The sequence below is a fragment of the Tyto alba genome, unplaced genomic scaffold, assembly GCF_018691265.1.
Source record: "Tyto alba isolate M040663 unplaced genomic scaffold, T.alba_DEE_v4.0 Super-Scaffold_38, whole genome shotgun sequence".
Classification (NCBI taxonomy): domain Eukaryota; kingdom Metazoa; phylum Chordata; class Aves; order Strigiformes; family Tytonidae; genus Tyto; species Tyto alba.
In genome coordinates this window covers 18,173,876-18,198,421 of record NW_024881313.1, presented here as the reverse complement: position 1 = coordinate 18,198,421, position 24,546 = coordinate 18,173,876, and the positions used below count along the sequence as shown (strand labels likewise).

General features: G+C 37.2%; 1 protein-coding gene across 1 annotated transcript in view; it reads left to right on the top strand.

The window, feature by feature from the left end:
* The first annotated feature begins 2,421 nt into the window (after nt 1-2,421).
* Nucleotides 2,422-24,546, top strand: part of RUNDC3B (RUN domain containing 3B) — a 53,823-nt gene continuing 31,698 nt past the window's right edge. The window contains exons 1-5 of the mRNA XM_042802088.1: nt 2,422-2,784; nt 9,503-9,618; nt 16,823-16,956; nt 19,800-19,885; nt 23,435-23,524. Of these exons, the coding sequence (XP_042658022.1) occupies nt 2,681-2,784; nt 9,503-9,618; nt 16,823-16,956; nt 19,800-19,885; nt 23,435-23,524 (530 nt within the window). The 5' untranslated portion in view covers nt 2,422-2,680. The remainder of the gene's footprint in view (nt 2,785-9,502; nt 9,619-16,822; nt 16,957-19,799; nt 19,886-23,434; nt 23,525-24,546) is intronic.

The window sequence follows — 24,546 nt, the reverse complement described above, 5'->3', positions numbered from 1 at the left end:
CATTAGGTAGTTGAAGAAAATGAGATTTTCCCTTAGCCTATTTTCTTATAGAGAAGCATTAAAAATGCAAGAGTTATTACAGTAAATTTCCTGATAAATTTATTGAGCTTTCTTAAGTCTAAGTCAGCTGATGATATTCAGTTTATTTTTCTTCTTATTCTTTTGAAGTCTTCTGGAACCTTTTTATAGTTCCTACTTTGACAAGACAGTAGTAGAAGATAAATTATATTTGAAAGAAGGCAATGATCTTTGAGAAAATTCATTTACTTGAGGACTAAAACCTGAGAATATTGAAACCTAAAGCTTGGTCCAACAGATAAGCCTGATTTCATCTTAAATCTCTTTCAAGTATAAAAATAAAAATTTGCAATTTTTGGAAACAAGGCAGAAGAGAAGAACAGAGAAGATACTTTTGCTTTTGATATATATAGAAAAGTTCTGTTGTTCATTTTTTTTACTTGTTTGTGTTTTTTTATATAAAGTATTGGTAATTATCCAATTCTTGTTTTCAGAGTAGAAAGTATATCCTCCTTTATGTTTACCTGCACCCCCACATCTTTTATACTGTTTCTGGAGTGGGGAGGAAAAGAGGCAGGAAACAGAATGATGAACTGCCTTATAGTGAATTTGAACTATAATGCATTTGGGAAAAAATCCAGCCAAGCAAAGATGAAATTTTACCTTAGGGAAGGCAGAACAGTTTACTTACCATTTGATATAACATTCAATGAAGATAAAGAGTAGATCAAACTTACTCAGATACATGGTGAGTGGGGTGAGAATACAGCATATCAAATAACACATAACGATCTTGGAAGTGTTGGTAAGTGGTAACAACACTTGAAACCATTTACAAAATATCTTCTGATTTAATAAGAGACATTTATATGTTACTATATATGAAAACATGACCATCTATATGGAAATCTACCTTGGAAAGTTCCTATGTCAACACAATGCCTCTTCAGGTAATGTAACTGGCAGTCAATAACTGGACACAGTTCTCTGATAGCATCTCTAAGAAATAGCTTCATATCTACAAGTGACATTCTCCAAGGAGACCATAGTCTAGTGGGGATTTGCATGTCTGTAAGTAAAAATATTTATATTTCATTAATAGAAATGGATAGCTTAGACTTTAACAGATACATTTAGGAATATCATATGCATAACTCAGTAGAATAAAGAGTTGAGCCACAATTTATGTCATCATTCATCCTCGTTGCACACAAATAAAGTTATTTTCTTAAGCAGAAAGAGAACTTCCTCCCATAAATGAAGGAAAACAAATTAATCCATAGAGCTTCATATCTTTCTAACTATGCATCCAAATCCACTCCTTCACACCACACAAAATACAATTAATTTACTGCTAGATTTTCTTTAGAAGTATTGTATCATCCTATCTTCCAGAGAGTTGAGAACAGTTAAATCCACAATTCAATGGAATACTGACTATGAGCCAGCAATGTGCACTCACAGCCCAGAAAGCCAACCATATCCTGGGCTGCATCAAGAAAAGGTCGAGGGAGGTGATTCTGCCCCTCTACTCTGCACTGGTGAGACCCCACCTGGAGTGCTGTGCCCAGCTCTGGGGCCCCCAACATCAGGACATGGACCTGCTTGAGAGGGTCCAGAGGAGGCCATGGTCAGGGGGCTGGAGCACCTCCCTTATGAGGACAGGCTGAGAGTTGGGGTTGTTCAGCCTGCCTGGAGAAGGCTCTAGGGAGACCTTATGGTGGCCTTACAGTACCTAAAAGAGCCCTACAGGAAAGATGAGGAGGGATTCTTTATCAGGGAGTGTAGGGATAGGATGAGGGGTAATGGTTTTAAATTTAAAGAGGGTGGATTTAGATTAGCTATAAGGAAAAAAATTCTTCACTGTGAGGGTGGTGAGACACTGGAGCAGGTTCCCCAGAGAGGTTGTGGCTGCCCCCTCCCTGGCAGTGTTCAAGGCCAGGTTGGATGGGGCTTCGAGCAACCTAGTCCAGTGGAAGGTGTCCCTGCCCACGGCAGGGGGGTTGGAACTAGATGGTCTTTGAGGTCCCGTCCAATGTAAACCATTCTGTGATAATTTCATATACTTTGAGAGTTACATGACTCACTGAGCCCCACAGACACTTACCGACAGAGGGGACACAACGGTGAACGAGGGGAAACGGACGTTTGGCAGAAGGGGAGCACAGGCAGTCTCCCACAGCCGCCCTTCTCCGCACTTGACTGAGCACTCCTCCTTGCCCGGCCGGACAGAAGACTCGCCCATCACCTCAGGCACCGACTCCTCCCTCGCCCACCCGCTTCCCTCAGCGCCGCGCGCCCCTTTGAAGCGCCGGCCGTTGGCGGCGCCGCGCCGCGCCCCTCCCGCGCGCCGATTGGCTGGCGGCGCCGGCGCTCTGCGGCGCTGTGATTCCGAGGCGCGGTGGCGGCCCGGCTGCCGGCAGCGGGGGGGGCGCGGGGGGCCGAGCCGCCCCCGCCGCGGGGACCCCGGCGCCTCCTCGCCCGACCTGCCGCCTGCTTCGGGGCGCTGCTCCCGCGCGGGCCGAGCGGCGGGAGGAGCAGTGGGGAGAACACGGGGGCCTCATCCTCCGCGTGCGGCGGCGGGCGCAGCATCCTCGAGACCGGGAGGCCGGGAACAAAGGCTCCGCGCCAGCCCCGGCGGCTCCACCTGCCCCCAGCCGAGATGATGTCCCTCGGCTTAGGGGGGCTCAACGTCTCCGCCCGCAGGAAGAGCGTCCCGTCTCGCAACGCTGCGGTGGAAAGGCGGAACTTGATCACGGTGTGCAGGTGAGCCTCCGGGCCCGGCCCTGCCCTGCCCTGCCCTGCCAGAGGGGGCCGCTCCTCTCGCCCTCCCGCCGCTGCGGCCGCCGGCCGCGCTGCGGCCCTAGGGGGCCGTTCCGCCCCCACCCCGCGCAGGTGACTCGCGGCCGCGGCTCGTGGCGGCCGCGCCGGGGAGGGAGCGCGGGCGGCAGCCCCGCCGCAGCCGCCGGCCGCCCTGGGAGGGGGGAAGGCCGGGGAGGCGCCGGCCGCCGGGGGCACGTAGCGGCGAGAGAGGGCAGCCTCCAGCATCCTGACTCAGCTCCTCCGGGAGCGTTTGCGTGCGGGGCGCTGAGGGGGGGGGGGCGGGGGGGCGAGGGGCAGGGGCGCACCCGGGCGTTAAACGCTCTTGTGCGGGGCCGGGAGAGAGGTTTGGTTTTGGCACCCGGATCGCGTTCCTGGGCGAGAGGCGTGTGACCGAGCAAGGCAGGGCAGGCTAAACTCGCAGTAGTGTTGAACTGAGGTTTATCGTCTTCGTGCAAATAGAATTGGTGTAGTATCGATTTCTGTTAAATTGTGACGTGGTGCAGCCGCTTTTAAAATTTAGACTTAATATGTATTGGACGTGAAGTGAAACCTGAAACTCTAATTCTGGGCTGCTGTAGAAGTGGCTAACCGTGTGTTCTTGCTAACACACTGTGCCGCAAGAGCAGTACCGAGGAGGCTGCGTTCAGGGGGTATTTTTATCTCCAAAATCTAGATCAGGAGATCTGCAGTACAGGCTAGATCTAGTGTATTCAAAATTTGTTTAGCATATTCGTGCTGAGCTTATACAAGCTTAATAATATTTCCTATGTTTTTTCGTGGAAGCGTTAACACTGCTGTCATCGTTGAATTCATGTAGCATTTCCAGGTGTGTAGTACTGACCCATTACATCATGGCAAACTTTTTAAAATACATGAATATGCTTCTAGCAGACTCTGTTAGTTTGTTTGCTTCAATTGCTAGATTTTACAGTTTTCAAACCAATTTGAATATTATCTGGAGAAGATCTTCAACAGACTAATATGAGCTGTGATATAATTTTAGTTCTCACAAATTTAATAATGTACCAGGAAAACTACTAAATAATTTTGTACCCTCACCACTTAATGCTGCAGCAGTACTTTTAAAAAACGTTTAGGACCCCATATTATTTTTTTTTTTTTATTGTATGTTGTCCATGAGTTTTATAAAGTATAATTGTCATCTGGCTATTGCAAGGAATTTACTTCAATATTCTTTCAAGTCCTAGTATCTGGGTTTCAGAGTAGGATCGATACTATTCTGTCTTTTCCCAGGCTTTTATGCTTACCTCTACCCTTACCTGTGAAAAAGATATGCAACAAAAACACAGAAGAAAGTACCTTTTTACTAGACTTACTGAAGCAGATCAAATAGAAGAAACAGAAGCTTTCAGTTTCACTTGTTATTACAGAGATACAGGTATTGCTGATCTGCAGGCTTGGGAAAACACCAGTTTTATCAAGTAATGACATAATTGTGCAGGACAGAAGCAGGTTTATTTAAAGGAATATACTGTATTCTGCAGAGTTTGTGATTTTTTTCTGCCTCCTTATTTTAGAGGAACTCTTCTATACTCTGTGCTGTTACATTTTATTTTTTGGTTTGTTTATTTCATGTCCTTGTCCTGCAGTTGAAATGATGTTGTAACATATTTAAAGATGCTTAGAAATCTGAGGCAATTCAGTCACATATGAAACAAGCTACTGCAGAAACTATTTGAAATTGGTGTATTTTAGTTATTTTCAGTAAAACAATTTAATTTTGCTACACCTCCACAAAACCTGAAGTTCCTAGTTTGTGAATACACCTTAAATTTTGGAAAGGATGATAAAGGATTTGTGTTATTATGATGTACATATATTTATCTTTTTATTAGTCCGCCAGTGTAAGAGTAAATGTTTAAAATATTTCTGTGCTTTACTGTATTTGTTACACATTTTCTATTATTGAAAATTTTTATTTGTTGGGAATAGCAAAATTAGTATCAAAACCTGTAAGATAATAGTCCTTTCCAATCAAAATTGTGTGAGAATGTGAAATAATAGTAAAAGTAGCTCAAATGAATTGATTCAATTAAATTTGGATTATATGACTTGCTACCCAGTGAAGGTGAGAAATCACAAGGAAGATATTCTTCTGAATTACCATCTGTTAACAGTCTCTGATAATTTAATAAAATATTTTTGTCAAAGCTTCAGTTTACTAGATTTTTACTTAATAGTTAAACCAGGCTTTGGATTTTTAGTCTTTTCTTACAGTGATGGTATCTAACTCCTCATACAGATGTGGATAGTTTTTTATGTTTACAGCTTTGGAAGGAACAGTTTTTTTCCACTAAAATGTTGAGTGGCAATGTAGCCATCCGAAGTAACATAGTTAAGTTCCATAAACCAATTGCATGTGAAAATACATGGTTATGTTTGTGTAACTGTACAGCCATGATTTGAATTGCAGTAATTTTTAGGATTTTTTTTTTTTGTTTGTTTGAATAAGTAATACATGTTCTAAGCTCTGTCTCTCTCCCTACCTTTTTTCCCCTAAAGTTTGTTGCCTTCTCTTTTCCAGTAAGTGGTGCTTGGATTTTGAGGTTGTTCTAGATTGTGTAGATGGTTTTAATCTCATCTTCTCTAAATTCATAAATCAAAGATCCATATAGGTGCAGAACTACCAAAAAAAGTAGAGGCAGGCCTTGGAAGTGAGAGTCATAGCTTAAATGTAGAATGTTAACACAAAATTGAACAACTGTCAGGAAATGTATTTTTAAAACAGTGAATTTTCTAATATGCATAAGAGCTGCTGTAGTGACTTTGCCCCTTAGCTGAACTGTCTGGTTTCATGTCCAGTTACGGGATATCTGTTTATTATCTTGGGGATTATTCCATATTAATAGTTTATGTTCTTTAAAATGGCATTTTAATGATATTTTCCAAATTGCAAGCTAAATAAATTTGACAGAATCCTTTCATTCATTTGAAAACTGGGAGGAGCAGAATCTCACAATGTAAAGTGACAAATTCATATAGCAGTCACATTTTCTGCCTATTTGCTTTTTGATTAGAGGCTTATCACTCTTTTGGAAATAAGCCTGTAGACCTAGAATATATGCACAAACGGTTTCACTTTGGTTTGGAGTTATTAAAGAAATTTGTGAGACGTTCTTTAACATCTTGCAAAACAGTAGAAGAACCTACCCCGTAAAGATTGCTATAAATCTTTCTTATCCAAGAACGTTTCCCTTTTACATAATCCGAAAGTCTGTCTAAGATTGGAGAATGCTACTGTTTCTACATCCATTTTCCGCTCAAGCAAGACTAGATTTGTGACAAAGAAGAGTATGTAAGAACTTGAAAACATCAGAGTTCACGAAGGTCATTTAGAAACACTAATATTGGAAACTCTCCAATGGTGGTTACTTTATGAAAAAACCCAAACAAAACAAAAAACCAACCCTATTGTTGCAGTGACACAGTGGGAAATGGTTGGATAATAGACATTTTTTTAAATAGTCTTGAAGCAACAGATATTGGAGCTATATTACTCCTCTGCTCCTACAGTCCACAAAAAAGTTAATCTTCGAAAATTTTAAGTTTGTTTTCAAGACACTTTGCTTTCTCATGCCCTTTTGTTACAATTTCTCTGTTACCTCTGAAGTGTAGGTAGTCTGCTCTAGAGTGCAATGCTGCTGTAGCAGCCCGGTGGAGAGAAGATGAAGTTGGGAGTAACAAGCGGAAACAAGAAAGCTTCTCTAGCTCTACCTGCTTGGACATTTTTTTCTTCATAGTACTTGTGTACTTTAGACCTGACCGTTTCTTTCTTGACTTTCAGTCCCCAAGTGGTTCCACATAACTGTGCAAGAGAATGGGCTTTCTTTTCTGGGGGGGCTGTACACTGGAAAGAATATATGAGGCGTCTTTCATGACTGAGTAAAAATTGCTTACCCAATGCCTACAGTGTAAACTTTTTTCAAAGATATCACTTCTACATACCTTTTTCCAATCTGCACAGTAGGCATGGTGAAATACAAATATCTAAAATGCAAGATGTGTTTGTGACTTTTAACTTACACTTAGAGATATGTTTGTCTCTCCGTAGCACTGGAGAAAAAAGAAAAAAAAAAATCTAACACAGAAGTATTTGTCTAAGAATTTTTTTTAGTCTTCCAAAAAATATTTCTGGTCAATCAAATTTTGCCTGGTAGCACTGTTACCTTCCTGCTCTATGGAAATAAGGTATACATATTCACACTCCTGTCAGTTCTCCTAAAGGTGAATTTCAGCCAAACTTGACATAGCTGTAAATGTTTTGAGTTTTGGTAAAAGTGTAGAAAGATGTAAATTAATATTTCTATATAGAACATCGTAGTAGTAATATGAACACTTCAAAAGTACACCATTAATGATGATGAGCTGTTAGACTGTCTTTTCTAATCAGACCCTAGGTATTTAAAAATTGTTGTATTCTGAAAAACTAGATTTTTTTTTTTCCTTCAATTGAATTGCATAGTGCTTTAAAATTAAAAAAATAAATTACTTATTTTTTTAGAAGTATATGTGAACTCTGTTTTTTTTTTTTTTTCTTGAATATATCTCCATTTCTGAATATGTATCCTGTGCAATATTAACTAGTGAACTTTTAAGTAGGGCAGTGAATAGAGTAAAAATAGGCATAGCTACATACACACTACTTTGTTTTGCAGTTTATAGATGATTGTGTCATGATTGTGTATCCGAGTTTTTGAGATGATATTCCTATATACAGTCCCATACATTACACTGCTAACTCACTGTCTCTTGTGTATGTACCCACGAGTGAGAGAGATGCTGCACCTTCTCTTTTTCAGACCTGCACAGTGTGGGAGAGGTCTTCTTGTTACAGTTGATACTGACTTAGTCATAGCATTGCTATACGCATTTGTATTTCAAAATTAAGAAATTTTTTTTATAGATAATTTCACAGCTCTTGGTATTGCTTTGAGTAAGCAATCATTAGTGCCATCAGGGTAGTCAATAGTAATGATACTGGCTAGGTAAGCATCTACTGGTGGGCTTGCATGTCTCTCACTTACTCAAAATTGGTTAAAAATGTGGAGGAGTTCAAAACTGAGTCATAACTTGGCACTGCAGGAGAAGCTTCCTCCTCCACCCTTCTCACTCCTAATTCCTGTCCTGCCAAAAACACTACAATAGAAGCCTGCAGGAAGGGTATGATGGGGAGTCGTTATTCAGAAGTTTACTTAGTATAACATAATTGCGTTGAATCTCTTGAAATATATATATATATGTCAATTCACTTTGAGCATAATTAGTTTCATTTAGTAAATGAGCATCAGGAGGTTGTGCTGACTCCACTAAGAATGCTGTTAAGTTACTTTTACAGTACCGAGCATTTGAAAATTCTACTGCTGGTTTAAGGAGTCTCATTCCTGCCCATGCCTATGTAGTATCCTGCTTCTACAGCACAGCTGCAGAACTGTTTGTGTTGAGATGCTGTGAAACGTATTTATTATGAATGTATCCATGTTTAAGAATCAATCCACCCCTCCTCAAGTACTGAAAATCTAGATTAGTTCATAGTGAACCCCATAAAAATAGAACTGGCACAACTGAGGGAGCAGTGTGCTCAAGTATAGGGTCTGGGATGAGCAGGCAGGCTGGGAACTTCTTAAACTGGTACTGCTGACATTTGGGTATTGTGAAAACTATTGCCTCAGGCTCTAGTATGGCTCCATTAATACAAGTAAGGATTGTTGCAAAGAACAGTAAATATCTCAAAATAAGTGTCACTTTCAAAGTTGAGGACATAGGAAACTTGCCTTGAAACTGAAAACTGAAGAACAAGGAGCAGGAAGGAAAATAAAAGCGGTTTATGATTAAAACTGTGAAGGCAAACCAAAAATTTTTGTCTTGTTTCTTGAGTTTTAAACTATCTTCTGAATAAGAACAAAATTGTGTAAGCACAGGTGTAACTAAACACAGTTTACTGGCTAACTGACTAATTAAATCTCATCTGTTTTTTACAATGGCCTGATTCAGCCTTTCCAATTTCAGATGTTAGATCATTTAAATTGATAGTTTTTCTGGCATAACAATGAAGTAATATGCTGCTGAATAGGGATTACCCCCATTTACAGGGAAATCAGCCTGTCTAGGTTAATGCACAGAGCTGTCAGCACATAAATAAATCATTGTTTTATAATATGTTTGGATTATTCATGCATTGGGATGAAATGACATTGTTTTCATAATAGGATAAAATTTATACTTCTGATTTTGGGGCATGGATTTTTGAATAAAAGGAACATGCTGAAGTGTCAACCAAAAATCATGATGTTTAGGATTAAAAAGAGAGATTGATGTTAGGTGCTTCTGAGTGCTTGTTTTTCTGCAGCTTTATTAAAATAGTTTAGAGAAGAAGATAATTAGCTCGCTTCTATGTAAAAAGTGTGGGGATTATTGTTTTCTTTTTGCTTTTAAGACTTAATGCCTAAGACCAACAGTGATGACCGTATTTCAAGGCTATTTCTTGATGTGGTGGTATGTGTGTGTGTTGCTTTGACTGAACTTGAAATCATCAAGGTGTTTTTCTGTTTTTTGCTCATTTGGCTTATACAGACTACTGTCCTGCTCTAGAGAACCAATAGCTCTCCATACAATTTATGATTGGCCTGTACTTTTGCTCTAGGTTTTCAGTCAAGACTCTGATTGATCGTTCCTGTTTTGAGACTATAGATGATACTTCCCCTGAATTTAATAATTTTGCAGCCATTCTGGAACAGATTCTAAGTCATCGACTGAAAGGTATGTTAATTAACTTCCTTACTGGTGATGTTTCTGCCATGATAATTTGCTTATATGAAACCAGTGTGCATCTGTAGAAACTCCTTGATGCTGAATGAAAATGTTGGCTTTCATTGTGCATCTGTCCCTTTGCTATTGCCTTCCTGATTGTTCGCATTACTGTGGAAAAGTGAGGGAAGTGGTTTTGGGAAACATGTTTCCAGTGTTCTTGTTGGAAGCCTTCTTGGCTAGTAATTAAGCAAGTGGATGTTGCCATGGTGCTGAGCACAGGCTGCTTTTCTGCTTTATGATGAGTCTGAAAGACAACTGTAGCATTTTCTGCTTTAACAGAAGCTACTGAGAGCCTGTCTGTGGTGCTGCTCCCTTTTCTTTCTTCCTTCCCTGCTTTTGTTGCCTTCCTTTCCAGATACTGTGTTTAGGTCCTTTCATTCCTGTCCCCCCACCCTCCTAGTGAAGCTGTTTTTTGCTTCTGGAATGTAATGGATCTGGATTAAATTGCTTTTGGAAAAGGTCAGTTGTTGATTTTCCTCTTGTATTGGAGTCAGATGTTGTTCTAATTCAAGAAAATGTCTGTTTGCGTTTTCTGATTGTTCTAGAGGAAGCTGCTTTGCTAAAAGAACAGAGTGTGCCTTAGCAGTAGCAGTCACTAGAAAAGGACTTTGGAAGCTTCTCCTCATTTCTCAGTTCTGTGTACAGTTTCTGAAATTATTTGAGGATTATGAAGGACATCATAATCATCTAAATATAGATGTGTAACATGACAATCTACTCCTTTTCATACTTTTACTTTTTAATATTCATAACAAAGTTTTGTGAACAATATTGTGTGTAGGCTGACGTTTGAGTAGCACAATTGCTACCTGCTGTCATTCTGTCAGAGAAGAAAAAGAAAAATCACACAGTGGGGTAGAAACATGGTGTTTGTCACATTGTGACAAAGATTATTGGAGAGATTATGGGTACTTAGCAACTTGACACTGCAGAGAAATTGCTCTGTTTTCTCCTCCTCCCCCATCTTCAGTGATCTTTGAGCAAAAATCATTATGAATTTTATGTATCTTTTTTTCTTAGTATTCTTTCTCTTCACAGTTTATTATTCAGAACAGGCAGTACAGAAAAGAAGCCTTGACAGGTTGGCAAATGGGTTACAGGCAAATGGAATTTGCAAGTAAAAAATTATTTCAAATAAATTCAAAAGGCTAAATTGTTGTTTCAGTCTTCCCCTTATAATTACCCATAAGATTTTCTAAGTTTGCAGAGTTAAATAAAAATACAGGAAAAGGCATCAACTTGTGCTTTGTATTGCAAGTGGGGAATATTTCATTAATAAACTAGATCACTGTGAGTAATTGTTTTATTCTTTAAAAACTTGAAAGGGAAATTGAGATAACAGATGTATCATGACAATTCAAATTTTAAGTGAATATATATTATACAACACTGGGCTTGAAAGAAATTGCATTTTATTGATGGAAATGACTAATATATTCTGAATGCATACTTTGGTCAGTAGGAGCAGACGGTAAGCAGACTGATGATTGCAGTGGGTTGTAGAAAACATTATAAAGCAGGCAGAAAATAGACGATCTGTTTGGCTGTGGTAAAATACATGGCTTCATTGTATCAAAGTTGTCAGGATAATCCCAGGGCAGTGTAGTTAAACCAATGATCCAAATTTGAGAGTTTGAGTATATAGACCTTTACTTGCTTAAGGCCATGGCAAATAACAATTCTTAATCTTTAACTTCCTTTGGAAGTACTGGCTGGGGAGGGAACAATTAACATTAAAAAAAAAAATGCATTGAGTTTTACTTTTATCACAAAGCTTTTACTGGCAACTGTCTTTTCTGACATTAAATGTATCGCTCACTCTGTGTTTACCTTTCCCTGATATTGGCCATGGTCTTCACCAGATTCTGTGGTGAGCCAGACCAGGAAGTCAAACAGGCAGAAAACTAATGACTGTCCCCATGCATGCACTGCTTTAACCCAGCTGCTCATTTTATTAAGAGTGGTTTAGATGTGGGTGTTTGCTTAGTAATAAAATGAGGTCAGCATAAATGTATCTGCTTACACAACAGAGATCTCTGAATGCTGCTTGAATGCAAGTATCTGTTCATGTGATACAGAAGATACAGCACATATGACACCGAAATAGTTCCAAGAAGGTAGCATGTTATGCCATGGCCAAAAGGCCACATCTGTACTACCTTACAGTTATGTGTACACCAGTGCCAATAAGTAGCAGTCAGGAGTAGGCCACTGTTGTTAGAAAAAGCAGTCTGGCTCACAGTCAATTTTTGAATTGCTCTAAGGAAGAGAGAGAGTTCGGGTAAATTGTGTTAACTGCCTTTTCAGGGGTTGCAAGCCATTCACTGCCTTCTGAAAGTGGAGAGATACTTATCCTTGTACTGTGTAATACTGTATGAGTAGTGTACCTGGTACTCCCTACAAGTGCTGGTTCTATTGCAAATGCAGAGTAGCCCAAATGTCATAATGATGGGGATATAAGCATGTGTTCTAACTGTCATTAAAATAAGCTGTGTGGTATGCCTGCTGCTGAGATATGATGCTATTGGACAAGACAATTGAAGATCTTGAAAAGTTAGGAGAGAAGGAGTAACAGAAGAAAGATGAGTGACTAATTACTCTCATTCCTTTTCAGGAATAAGAACGTTCATGGTTTTATAATACAGCAGAGAGTAAGTGATATTCTCAGTGGATACAGAGACAGTGTGTTTGAAGGGCTCTGGACCAAATAAAACCTATCATCCTGAAAGGGATTTTACAAATTTGTATATGAATGTATGTGTGTTTGATAATCTTTAAAGCAAGCTGGATGATTTCAGGAGCAATTTTTTTCCCCCAGATAGTTACTTGGAATTTGTTCCTTTCTTAACTGTTCTGTGCTGTGGGACATTAAACTGTATCATGTAGTTGTCTTGGTGGTTTATTGTTTTCACTACTAACCACAGATTTTTCAGGTATATTTCCTGTAAGTGCCCTTTTTATCAGATCAGCTAAATAAATATAGTTAGTGCAGAAATGGTAGAGGCATCAGAAAGTGTTCAGCAACAGTACTTGGGATTTAATCACAGGTATATCCTAGCTGATTTAAAACCTGAAGTTAATTCAAAGTGATGTATATATTGTCTTTACTATATAACAATGTTGTATGGTTTTCTGCCTTTTTCTATCACTTTAGTTTTAACTGAGTTAGGGCTGAAGAACTTTAATAACTATTGTAAATTTTTGTGGCCATCATCTCAAACATACTTCTGAAAACTATTGTCATGTGTATGTGTGTGTTGACTTACTATGTTTTCATTGTAATATGCTTTACAGCAAAATCTGCTTATATCCAAACTGCTAGCCAGTATGCATGCTTAGAAATAGTTTTGGTATATAATTTAAGTTCCATCGCTGACAATGTATATAGTGCATCTTGCTTGTGACGTCAGTAATTTTTGCATGTTGTAGTTACTGTGAACGTACTTGTCATCCCTACACTTTTTTGCATTTACCACCATAATGGCACAGAACAGTATGCTATACTGTGCTATTTTGATACTTTCACAACTTCGGGTGCCTTTTTTCCTGTGCATACATTTAGAAGGTATTACAAACATGTCAAAAGCTTCTGCTAGAGTTGTCCATGAGAGCAGCTTGTTTCTATCTGATCTGCTATTCCTAATTTTTAGTGACTGTGGAGTTTGCTTGCTTTTCTTTTTTCTTTTAGAAAACTTACTATGAGTAGTAAGCTTCTAGGGTGATCAGTGCTGCTTGAGTGGAAAGGCAAATGTAATGTTGTTCTTCCTTTCCTCATTCTATAAATGTTCTAGGTTCATGCATCATCAGTAGTCTGGTGGAGGTAATGGTAAATGGCTGTACTAGTGATGTCACCTGTAAATGTTCGGTTTTTGCACTACATGGTAAGGTGAATTTTAAAGAATTAATTTCTGAAGCAGTGAAAGGCTTTTCTTGTATCTACTGTGCACAATTTATCCTTTCTGATACAGTTTTTTTTTACTATATATAGTATATATTAATATCTTTTTTTTTTAATCCAAATTCCCTGAATTCTAATCATTCAGGCATAAACAGTAGTTGCAAAGGGAAAGGGTATGAACTATGTCTGCAGAAGACAATTTGCGCTAGTAGGTCTAGGTCACAGGTGAGGAAGCAGAGTTCTTTGAGTGAGATGCAGCTTGTAATGCTGCTCATCCTGGAAGAAACAAGTCTGCTGGATAAAATACTTAAGGTAGTGGAGATACAATGGAGGTGAAAAATGTAGGCTAATGAAATAAGAGCTGAAGGCACTACTGTCATGAAAAAAAACAAAGTCTAAGCATATGGCTGCAGTGGCACTTTATTTGTTGCAATAATGCTATTTGCAGAAGAGCTTTTGTTACTAGATTTAATATTTATACACACATAATGATCATATTACTGGTTTTGGCTAAAAATAAATAGTAGGGCTCTTGTGTAATTCGTGATTTAGTTCATTCTCCATTGTTCTGTATGGAGAAAAATAGTAAATTAATTTATAATTATCTTGGAGGACTGGGTTTATGAACTACTGTAAATTTTTAATTTTTAATGACCTATTCTGTAGGCCCAAAATAAAAGAGTAGGTATTGTGGATATTCCTCAAAGGACTAATTTGCAAGCTTATTACCAACAATTTGTATTAAAACTTATTTTTTGTGGATTTTCTGTGGAACTTTATAGATATAAAATTGGACTGTGATTGAGTAGAAATCAAACTGTTTAATGTCTTATTCGTGAAGAATTTCTTGGGTGTGGAAAAAGATCTGCCACAACTGTTGTATCTAGTTGACTGCCTTTGTCCTTGAATTGTGAGGACCAGAACTGGACACGGCACAGCCTGACAAGTGCTGAATAGTGGGAGCTATTTCATTCCTCATTCTTGAGAGTTCTTGTGCCAGTGTACATTGAGTGCATTGAGGGCCAAATAGAATTTCATACACTGAAAGCTTTTAAACCTGTAGGGAATATACAGCTTAATATCTTATTTAGCAGTTATTAAAATATATTCTCACTGTTCTCAGACAGTCTTTTCCAACATTTTTCTGTGTATAGTATGATTAAGAAAGTTTTTCTTCAGAAGTGTTAATTAATAGAGTGGGGCAAGATTTAAAGTTGTAGGGAGAAAATAGTGAAATATAGAAGTCCTTGATTCACAAAAGGTCCTGAGCTGGCTGTGGGTTTCAAGTGAAGACAATTCCTACTGAAGTCTGAAACCCATCCTACCCTCTCACAGAGCTGGCTTCGAGATGAGAGCCCACTATTATGTCAGAGTATATTGTAATTATGGCCAGCTTGCTTTGCTGACCAATGTAAGCTAAATAAGTGCTGTATGCTGCTATGTATTTATGTTATAAATGTATTTTTGTTTCTAAATGTAATGAGTTTTTCAGGTATTCATTGGTAAGAGGAATTGCTTTGAATTAGTGACTTCATAAAACTATAGAGTGAAACTGGGTTTTTTTGCAGAATATATTCTGTCCTTAAGATAACTTGAGAAAGCCACAGAAGTTATTGGATGATATGCTTGCCTTTATTAGTTGACACTGGAATTGGTGACATACTCATCTTCACACTTAAGTTGCATTTAATTTTGCAGATGTAATCCCCAGGGCAGAAATCTTTCTGATATTGTAAAGAATATGAAAAATAACTGTAGCTTTTTGTGTTCTTAAAATGCTATTGAATTCTTGTTGCTATCTACTACACTTGGCATTTCAACAAAAATAGTAAGTGCTTACACACTTACCTCATGGAAATTCTTTTATTTCAGTCTTTAGAACTGAGAAGATCTGTATCTACAGTAACTGAAGCACCTTGGAATTTTGTTTTTCCTTTAGCGTATTGGGTAGTATATATAAATTCTTCTTGCTATTTTTTAAAAAAAAAAAAAAGTCTTTTACCAATCTTTGAATTTAATAGCTAAATCCATGTGGTGAAGTAAGCAGATGGGCCACAGAGTCAAGTTACATGCACCCTCAAGGGGAAAAATACCCACCACTTGAATTTCCTTTGACACTCCTCTGGCAATGCTTGGAGCTAAGATAACTCATGCTAGATAAAAATGCCCTTGTCATATTTTTGCGGTTTATTTTCTGTATATTTGATTTACAGTATCAGTCTAATATATTATTTCTTGAAATCAGCTTTCTAACAGCAAAAGAATTAAAGTATTTCTGATAAATTAGTAGAGCTTCAGAAGTACAACTCAAGACTTGAAATAAAATAAATTAATTTAACAATAAGATCTCATTTTATATGGAGAAGCGGTTTTGCACATATGTAATAATGTCTGTCACCAGAGGGCAATGTTCATCTTACTTTACACATACCTGTTCACAGTTGTACGCTGTTCAGTCTGAAAAAATGAGGCTGAACTGCTGTGTCTGTGATGAAGTATATTTTGTGTGAAGTGGTTACAAGTAGTATGTAATTTTGCCTTTTGTTTTCCAACTGCAATACATCCCAAGTTGGAAAAGAACATGAAGGATTATGGTTAAAGCTTCAGAAGAGATAATGATTTGCTCAATCCATTTTGGTCAACTTTCCAAGGAATGTTCTGTATATACTCAGAATAAAGTGTGACTGCAAAACTTTTTTGATCATACATCAATTTCTCCTTCAATGAAAGCACATTTTGAAAATTTCCAATCTGGTCCTAAAGATAACACTACCACAGCAGCGCGGGCTTCTATATATATATTTTTATAGAGATATTTTTTTTTATAGAATTTTATATATATAGCTTATTTTTTTAAATAACAGAATTTTCTTTAATTTGCTGTATTAATGATAAATACTTCTTTCATCATGTTTTTAAGTCACAACAGTGTGTGCTCTGCTGTGATTTAAGAGTCCTCTGAAGAACTCTTGAGTGTTAATATAGCATACTAGCAAGGAAAAAAATAACAAAATACCCCTATGTACACAAAAGTCCCAAACTTCTCTTTGTCCATTGGTTTTGAACTGGGGTGAGCAGCACAATGCAAGGTTTTTTTACACTTGTGATCCAGTTTTCAGTAGGAATTCATGGACTTGCTTGTATAAAGTCCTGTCAGTGTAGGCAATCTACAGGGAAGTATTTTAATTATGTTTATCTCCAATAAGCAGAGAGGGAGGTTCATAAATCTTTACCTATCTTTTATTTTGCTTTAAGGTCAGATCACCTGGTTCGGCTATGAAAGTCCTCGTAGTTTCTGGGACTACATTCGAGTAGCTTGCCGAAAAGTCTCTCACAATTGTATCTGCAGTATTGAGAACATGGAGAATGTCAGCTCTTCTAGAGCTAAGGTAGGGAAGAAAAAGGTCAAATTGACTTTTTTATTATATTGTTTCTTCCATTTAAAATATACATGACATTTTTGTACCTAGAAGAAAAAACATATTACTAAGCTTAGCCCATAAAATTTTTTATTGTTTGAAATAATTATTTTTTTATATGTACCTAGTAAATATTTACTTTTAAAATAAAAACACTTTTAAATCTGAATTTGTTTCCTTTTAAATTTGTTATTCAGTAGAATAAATCTCAAATTCTCTATTTAGTGATCACATTGTATTGTAAAATGATTGCCTTCACATGTTTGAACTTAGATAATTTTTGGAAGATGCAGTATGCTCAGTGAAATTATGTTCATGTGGGCATGCCTTACAAATATTATTTTAAAATTGCAGAAATGTGATGATTTTTTTCTTCTAACCTAAGTATCATTTTATTTGGTATGTAATTTATGCATTAATAGAAAAGGTGTGATCAACTCCTGAGTTTGGTGTGATTGTGCAGAAAGCCTTTAGTAGATTTATTTGCTAATAAATTATTTTAAAGGATCTATATGGAAATGATATCACAAACAAACAAAAACCAACAAAACCCACCAGAACTGTTGGGTAGAGATTACAAATTCTTTTTACTAGATTGGAATGCTTTTCAATAGCTTGTATTTCTGTGTAAATCAGCCTTGGCTGATAATAGAAAACCTTCTGATTTGAAAATATTAGTAGTATAAAACAATGCACACGTTAATGTCGTTAATTCTTTTTATTCCTAAATGAACTGGAATCAGTTGTTTGAACAAGTATCCAAACTGTGTTCCATGCCTACTTTAAAAATGCCATAGTTCCAGATTTTTATTATACTCTGGATTATTTGCAGTTGGTGTCATTGGTGAGGTGGAAATATTTAGCTTGTTGTGTATAAACATTTTGTAGGGTTTTTTCAGGGATATGCCTCAGGTTAATATAATTTAAAATACATATATTTACACTGCCACAGTTTTCTTCAATAAAAGCTGATGATTGGCTCAAGCAGCACCATGAGTCAAGTAGACCTTTGAGCAACCATTTTGGTGACCCATACTGTTGCAGAACAGCTTGTTTGCTGCCTACTGCTGCTTCTTTCTTCTTTTGTATAGACTCAGTTTTAAATTTTATAAAGTAAATGTATCTATAATTTGCATCAAAACTTTGAAACACTTGGGATTATATGGCAAAAAGCTATTAACTGCTTTTCCTATCCAGTGTATTACATAGTCTTCCTAGCACTGAATGTACTGAAGCAGTAGACTGAGTTAAGTCATGAAGCTTTTCTTCTTGCTTATGTTGAGATCTGGACATTCAGATAATTTGGAGAATTTATTTCAAAATACTTTCTGGAGAGATTCATATTCTAGAATCCGATTACTGTATTGTTTATATTAGAGGTTTATTTTAAAGGTTTTTCTGAATGCTAATATTTTAATAGCTATGAATGTTTAAATTCAGTAGATAACGATGCAAATCTATTTTCTGAAATACTCTTATAAATAAATTAAATTTTCTTTTACTCTGTGGAAAACTCTATGCCATATAGTAAACAAAGAAGCTGATTTGTGCAGTGACGGTGGAGAGCAGTGTTGAATTTTTTAAAGTGTGTGTGGATTTTGGATATCCATATCTGAAAAGGTTGGAGGCATATTAACACAAATATTAGTGGTATACATCAGTTTTACTGGTGGTCCAGATGGGTGTCTGCTTCAGCCTGGAAACTGTTAGTAAGGGTTTGCCAGTGCTAGTTAGCTCTCCTTTCATGGGAACTGCATAGGCTTTAGTCGTTAGCTAGGCAGAAGCATCAGGATTGAGTGTTTCACTCATGTTCGGAATAACTGCAACATAAAGGCAGCTATCCAGATAAACAGCCTTTTAATTTTAGTGCACTCTATGTTAAAGTTTTTGCTGTGTTGTTGGTATTTATGAAAGCAATTATTTTGTTGTTGTTGTTATTTAGCATCTGTCTATCTTATTATAAATTTAGTTTGATCTAGGCCTGTATAAATTAAAAGTAGCATTAAAAGTTACTACAGGTGGTTTTGGTAGAATGTAGTGATATTCGGCTAGATGTCTGTAAACATCAAATATATTAAGCAGAAAGATGTCTTGCCACTTCCATAACTATTTGTAAGTTTATATGGGTTACAAGAATTTTTCATGATATTCTTAAACTGACAACCACTACTATGGCAGCCTTTTGAAAATACAATCCTGAACACTAGACCTGTAAACATAGTGCAACATACATTCCTAATGATTATTTTTGAAGCTATTGCTGTAGTTTGTAGAACTGTTTGAATTAAGTTTTGCTTTTGGACTACAAGTTTTAGGCCTCTTGGACATGATTTCATTCCTGTGTATTATGTGTACCTTCCACAATGATGTCCTGACTGAGGGGGGGGAAATAATTTATGCAAATTACATCATAAAAATATGTCACTGGGTTATTAATTATTATTTTTAATAGATCCCTACTTAAATCGCCTTGAGAGTAGGTTACTGATGTTTTACAGTGGAACTGATTGAATACTTCCAATACCATTGCTTTTAAAATTAAAAGCTTTCTTTCCCTGCCCCCCACCCCCACTTCCCCCCCCCCCCCCAAAAAAATTTGGAGAACTTTATTTCACAATAAAGTTGATTTGTAGGAATGGATTTGCTATTTTCATTATTATTATGATGAAGTACATTTTAGCAATATTTTCTGTTTAGTGGTAATTTTGTTAATCTGTTCATTTCACCTAGGTAAATCAACTGTATTCATATTCAGATGTAAAATTGTTTTGTTCTATATTAATTAAATATTTGATACCTGTTTCTTCTTGCAGGGTCGAGCCTGGATCAGAGTAGCACTTATGGAAAAGCATTTGTCTGAATATATTTCCACAGCTCTGAGAGACTTCAAAACAACCAGGTCGCGAAGACTTTTATTTGTTCAGTATTTTAGCAAATGTTGCTTAAGTGAGGGACTTAGGTTTGGAAGTGAATGTTCCACTTGATTTGTATAGGAAAGGATGTCACTAATAAAAGAGCTGTAACCTAGTAAAAGATCTCTGGAGTTGATGTCAACTGATTGGATTTTAGCATGGGTAAAACTGCAAAATTGAAAATCCCTTTGATTTAAAAATGTGGAAGTAAGTCTGGAATTCTTAAAAGGTCAAAAAGAGAAGAAAACCTCTCTGAAAAAGGAACTAATTCTGAAGTTGTAGCTTCATAAAGATAGAAGATGTAATGTTCCTTTCAAAATTAGGTGTGGTGGTCAGAAAGCCCTACGGTCTTAGTAAAAAAAATAACTTATATGAAATGCTCTTGAAGAGGAAAGGAAAAGAATTCCCAGGAGCCTGAGAAATACAGAACAGAATTGGTGATCAGGAATAGCTAGGATTCTTGATGTAATATGAAAAGTGTGTAACAGATTTCTGTTGTACCTTCTAATGGTAAAATTTGATATGGACAAGAATATGTTTCATGATAGAAAATACTCTGGCAGTTTTGGACGGGTTCTAGATAATGTGATTACTATATGATACTTTACCCTGTAAAAAGTGTGTCTTGTAGATATGTGATGATGTCAACTAAATATGAGTGAGTCTGTAACATGTTGTGGTACCTTATGTTGAACTCTAACAGTGTTAGACATACTGCATGGACTATTTAAACAATAAGAATTTTCTCTGTAAGGACTTCTGTTCATTTAGAATATTATTTCTGTCTCTAATACTATTTGTCCACAGATCTCCATATATTTTGCCAACATTAAGGTGACTTTGAAACACAACTAGGTAAACATCCGATTTTATTGAAGTTTCCAGACCCGTCATCTTTATTATACCCAGATTTGCTTGCCTTTATAGTAGACAAGAAGCTCATAGAACAAAGATTTCTGGAAAATATTTATTTGTGTTGACTCCAAATGAAAAGTCACTGGGGTTTTTGAGGGGGAGATGAGGGAGGAGGATGACAAATTATGTAGTTATGTCCTTGTTGAGTAGTGCCGTTTGTTTGCTAGTGGATAACAGTGGTATTATTTTATTAGCAGTTTCAAATTAATTTCTTTGAACATGTTAATGTTTCATATATTTGAATGTTCTTTCAGTGGTATAGCTTTTGGAAACAACGTCTCTTGCATTCTAAACATAGTGCAAAGTTTGTTTTGAAGTAATATTTTTAAATACATCTAATGGAAATAATAGTTAGAGTTTCAGATCTTGGTAGTGTGGATTTCCAATCCACTAGCAATAGTGAATACTCTTTTTTTTCCCCATGTGGGATTTTGGATACATTGTAAGTGGCCTTATTTTTTTGGTGATGCTTTGCACCGTTTATTTAGCATTTTAAATTACTTATTGTGTTATATGTATATTTAATAATTATTTATAGAAACTATAAACATCATAGGTTACATGTGTGTATGTAGAACGTGAGATTCATCAATCGTACTTCTAGCTCTTTTTAAACTTTGCTGTTGTGTTTAGGTGCCTGATCCTAGGGCTAGTCCTTTAATGAAGCAGTACATTATTAGTGCTGGATCTGCATATTACACTTGGAAGGATGTTGGATTAAGCATGGGCACATAGTTATTTTTCTAACAAATTGGTCAGCACAGACTCTTAAAGTAGGCTGTTCTGTTGTGAGATGTCAACTGTCTAGTGCTGAAAGATTTGTGAGTTTTCCAAGGGGACTGTTGTTTTGGCTGGGTTACTGTAGCTGGTTTAGGAAACATTGCTGTTGTCAGGTTAACATCTGCTTCTCACCATTACAAGTGTGCCCTGTCTTTTCTGTGTGATTACTTCCTAGACACCATTTTACAAGATAAACTGAACACAGTACCTATCGGTACCTGGCAGTGATTTTACAAATGCCAGTGAATAGGTTTGTAATCAGCTTGTACTGGGATCACTGCTGTCAGGTAACAAATAAGAGTAACTGTACTGAATCAGACTGTAAATCAGCTGCAAATCGTACTAAATCAGCTCAGTATTTTGTCTCAACCAGTGATCAGTTTAGCCTCTTGGTGCCCTTCCTGAAGTAAGAGGGTAGAGAGCTGAGTGTGTACATCATAGACTCAGTGTCAGGACTATAGCCTCTGTCTTCCCAGAGGAATTCTTCCAGATTTCTTGCTTCCACTGAGAACATCCAAGGTCTTGGACAACTCTGTTCCTTACAGCAAATGGATGTCTGGTGTGAAACTGAAAAACTTCTGACAGTGTGCATTATAACACGTTCAATCTTCGGAGCTGTGCCCCGAAATGTGTTTCCTGGATGTTCTCCATGCAGTTGACTCAAGCTCTCACTGAGTCATCCCAATGTTTTCATGCAGTTCTTAAAACAGATGGAGCTTTTGGTAGGGCAGTGTTGCTGATATTTGTATGAAAGACAGGTTGCATTCAATAACGGGGCACCTTCTTGCAATCATACATTGCTAGAATGTATAGGTGGACTGTGCATCTTGATTTCTGGTAAGTGACCTTTTACCCTTGCCTTTTGTACTGATCAGCTCTTGGTTTCTCTTTCCACATGTAACTCTCAGGTGAATTCTAGTGACCTTTTGGCCTCTGCTGCTGCCAAGACTCCTTTAATATAGAAATTAAAGTTTTGTGCTATTTTACTGAACAGACCAAATGCCTTTTTCACAAGGCCATGCATTGCAGTGGTGGGTGCTATTCACCTGCCCCGTGCATGGAATGTTTCTGTCTGGAAGTAACTTCTGTGGTGGCTGGGAGGAAAAAATTAGAATATGGGGGAGAGAATGGGGAGGTGATAAAGGAAATTTGTCACTTCTCAAGCAGCCTTCACAGGTCTTCATATACCAGGGTATACGATGTGTATTTTGAGATCAAGACATGGAGTTTTAAAACTGGCCAATAGGTGTTTTACAACAAAAAATGGTGTTTTCAGAAAACACCCTTTCAAATAATGAAAATTTTATATCTCGGAACAACTGGATGCAGTATGCATCTTCCCAGCATGCAGTGTTTTAAGAAAAAGTATACTACCTGGAAAAAATAGTTGATCTGTGAAAATATTTTTTTAAAAATAATCAGCTACTAAAGATGAAGAGTGAATGTTGAACTTCAAAAGGGCCTGCAAGTACAGTTGTGAGAACATTTTTTCATACGATGAAATAATTTTTTATGTACATTACACAAATTCTTCACTTCAGCAGTAAAATATAAGATAACTGCGTCATTTTCTTTGCCTTTTGTCCATCATATTTTACTATTTCTTAGGGCTAATATTGTAAATTCTTGTTGGTACTGTCTACGTTTTCATGTGCTCTAAAATTGTGGTGTTTTGTGCTGTGCAGTCTATTGATTTACTTTAAATGAAATATGAATGCCTCTGGGGTTCACATGAGTTTTTATTTAAACTGGATTTCTTTGGTTTTCTGTTAACTATGAAAAACAATATTATTATTTGAAAGAAAATTATATTAACTGACCTAATTTCTTTTTTATTGAAGGAGATTTTATGAGGATGGAGCAATTGTTCTTGGCGAGGAAGCAAATATGCTTGCTGGTATGCTGTTGGGACTCAATGCAATTGATTTCAGGTATTTTCATGCTTCATAACAAAATAAACATGGGAAATACTTACAAATTGATGCATTATGGAAAACATCGCTAGATTCCCTTGATAGTTTGAGAGACAAAATGTAGGTGGGGGGGAGCGAGGGGAAGGGCTAGAGAGAGATCTTGAATGGCTTTTCTAGATAAGAAAAAGTTACGCCATACTTCATATAGCTGCATGATTACATGGTATTTCTTTCAGATATCAAAATCCTGAAAGCAATCAGAAGTGTAATTGCAGAAGATATACCAAACCTATTAAGTGAAGCTTACAGACAATTGAATCTATTTATTTTTAAACTGTCTGGAAAATTGTGTGATTAAATACATGGTTATGCTCTGGTACTCATTGACAGTAATGTAACTGCATATGTAGAAGGTGTAAGTATATTTAACTTTAGCACTTCTAGATTTTAAAAGCTTAACCTAAAAATGACCGTTTAATATTCATTTGTGTTATAATTAACAGCAGCTGAACTGCAAAATACATCAGATTACATGCATTTACCTTTGCAATCTCTAGCTAGACTTTTGTGTGCTCTGTTACATGATTCATTCTGTTTTGGGGTAATGAAGGTGCAGGAACACCGTAGAGAATATAAAAAACATCCTGGTGTGTGTATATATATATATCTTTATAAAACCATCAGCAAGTTATAAAGACTACAGTGTCTATGAAAAGATCAAACCTGACTGGTGCAAGGCCCTGTTGGATATGCCTGGTTGGGCCTGCTTAGCCTCATACAGAGCCACTGGGGAAGGGTTTTGTAATACAGCATAGGGAAAAGGAGAGTGATAATGCTTTTCTCCAGTCTCCTGGCAGTACACTGTTAATATTTACCCTGGAGCAGCATTAATGCTTGTCACAAACCAGTTTGGGAGATAAACTGACAGACAGCAGAACATGGTGTCACTGGATGCACTGAGTGATTGACTGTTGGCAGAACGCCTTTGGAGATTTACTGCTGCTTATGTACCCTTATGCCACTTTTGAGACTTGTTGGAC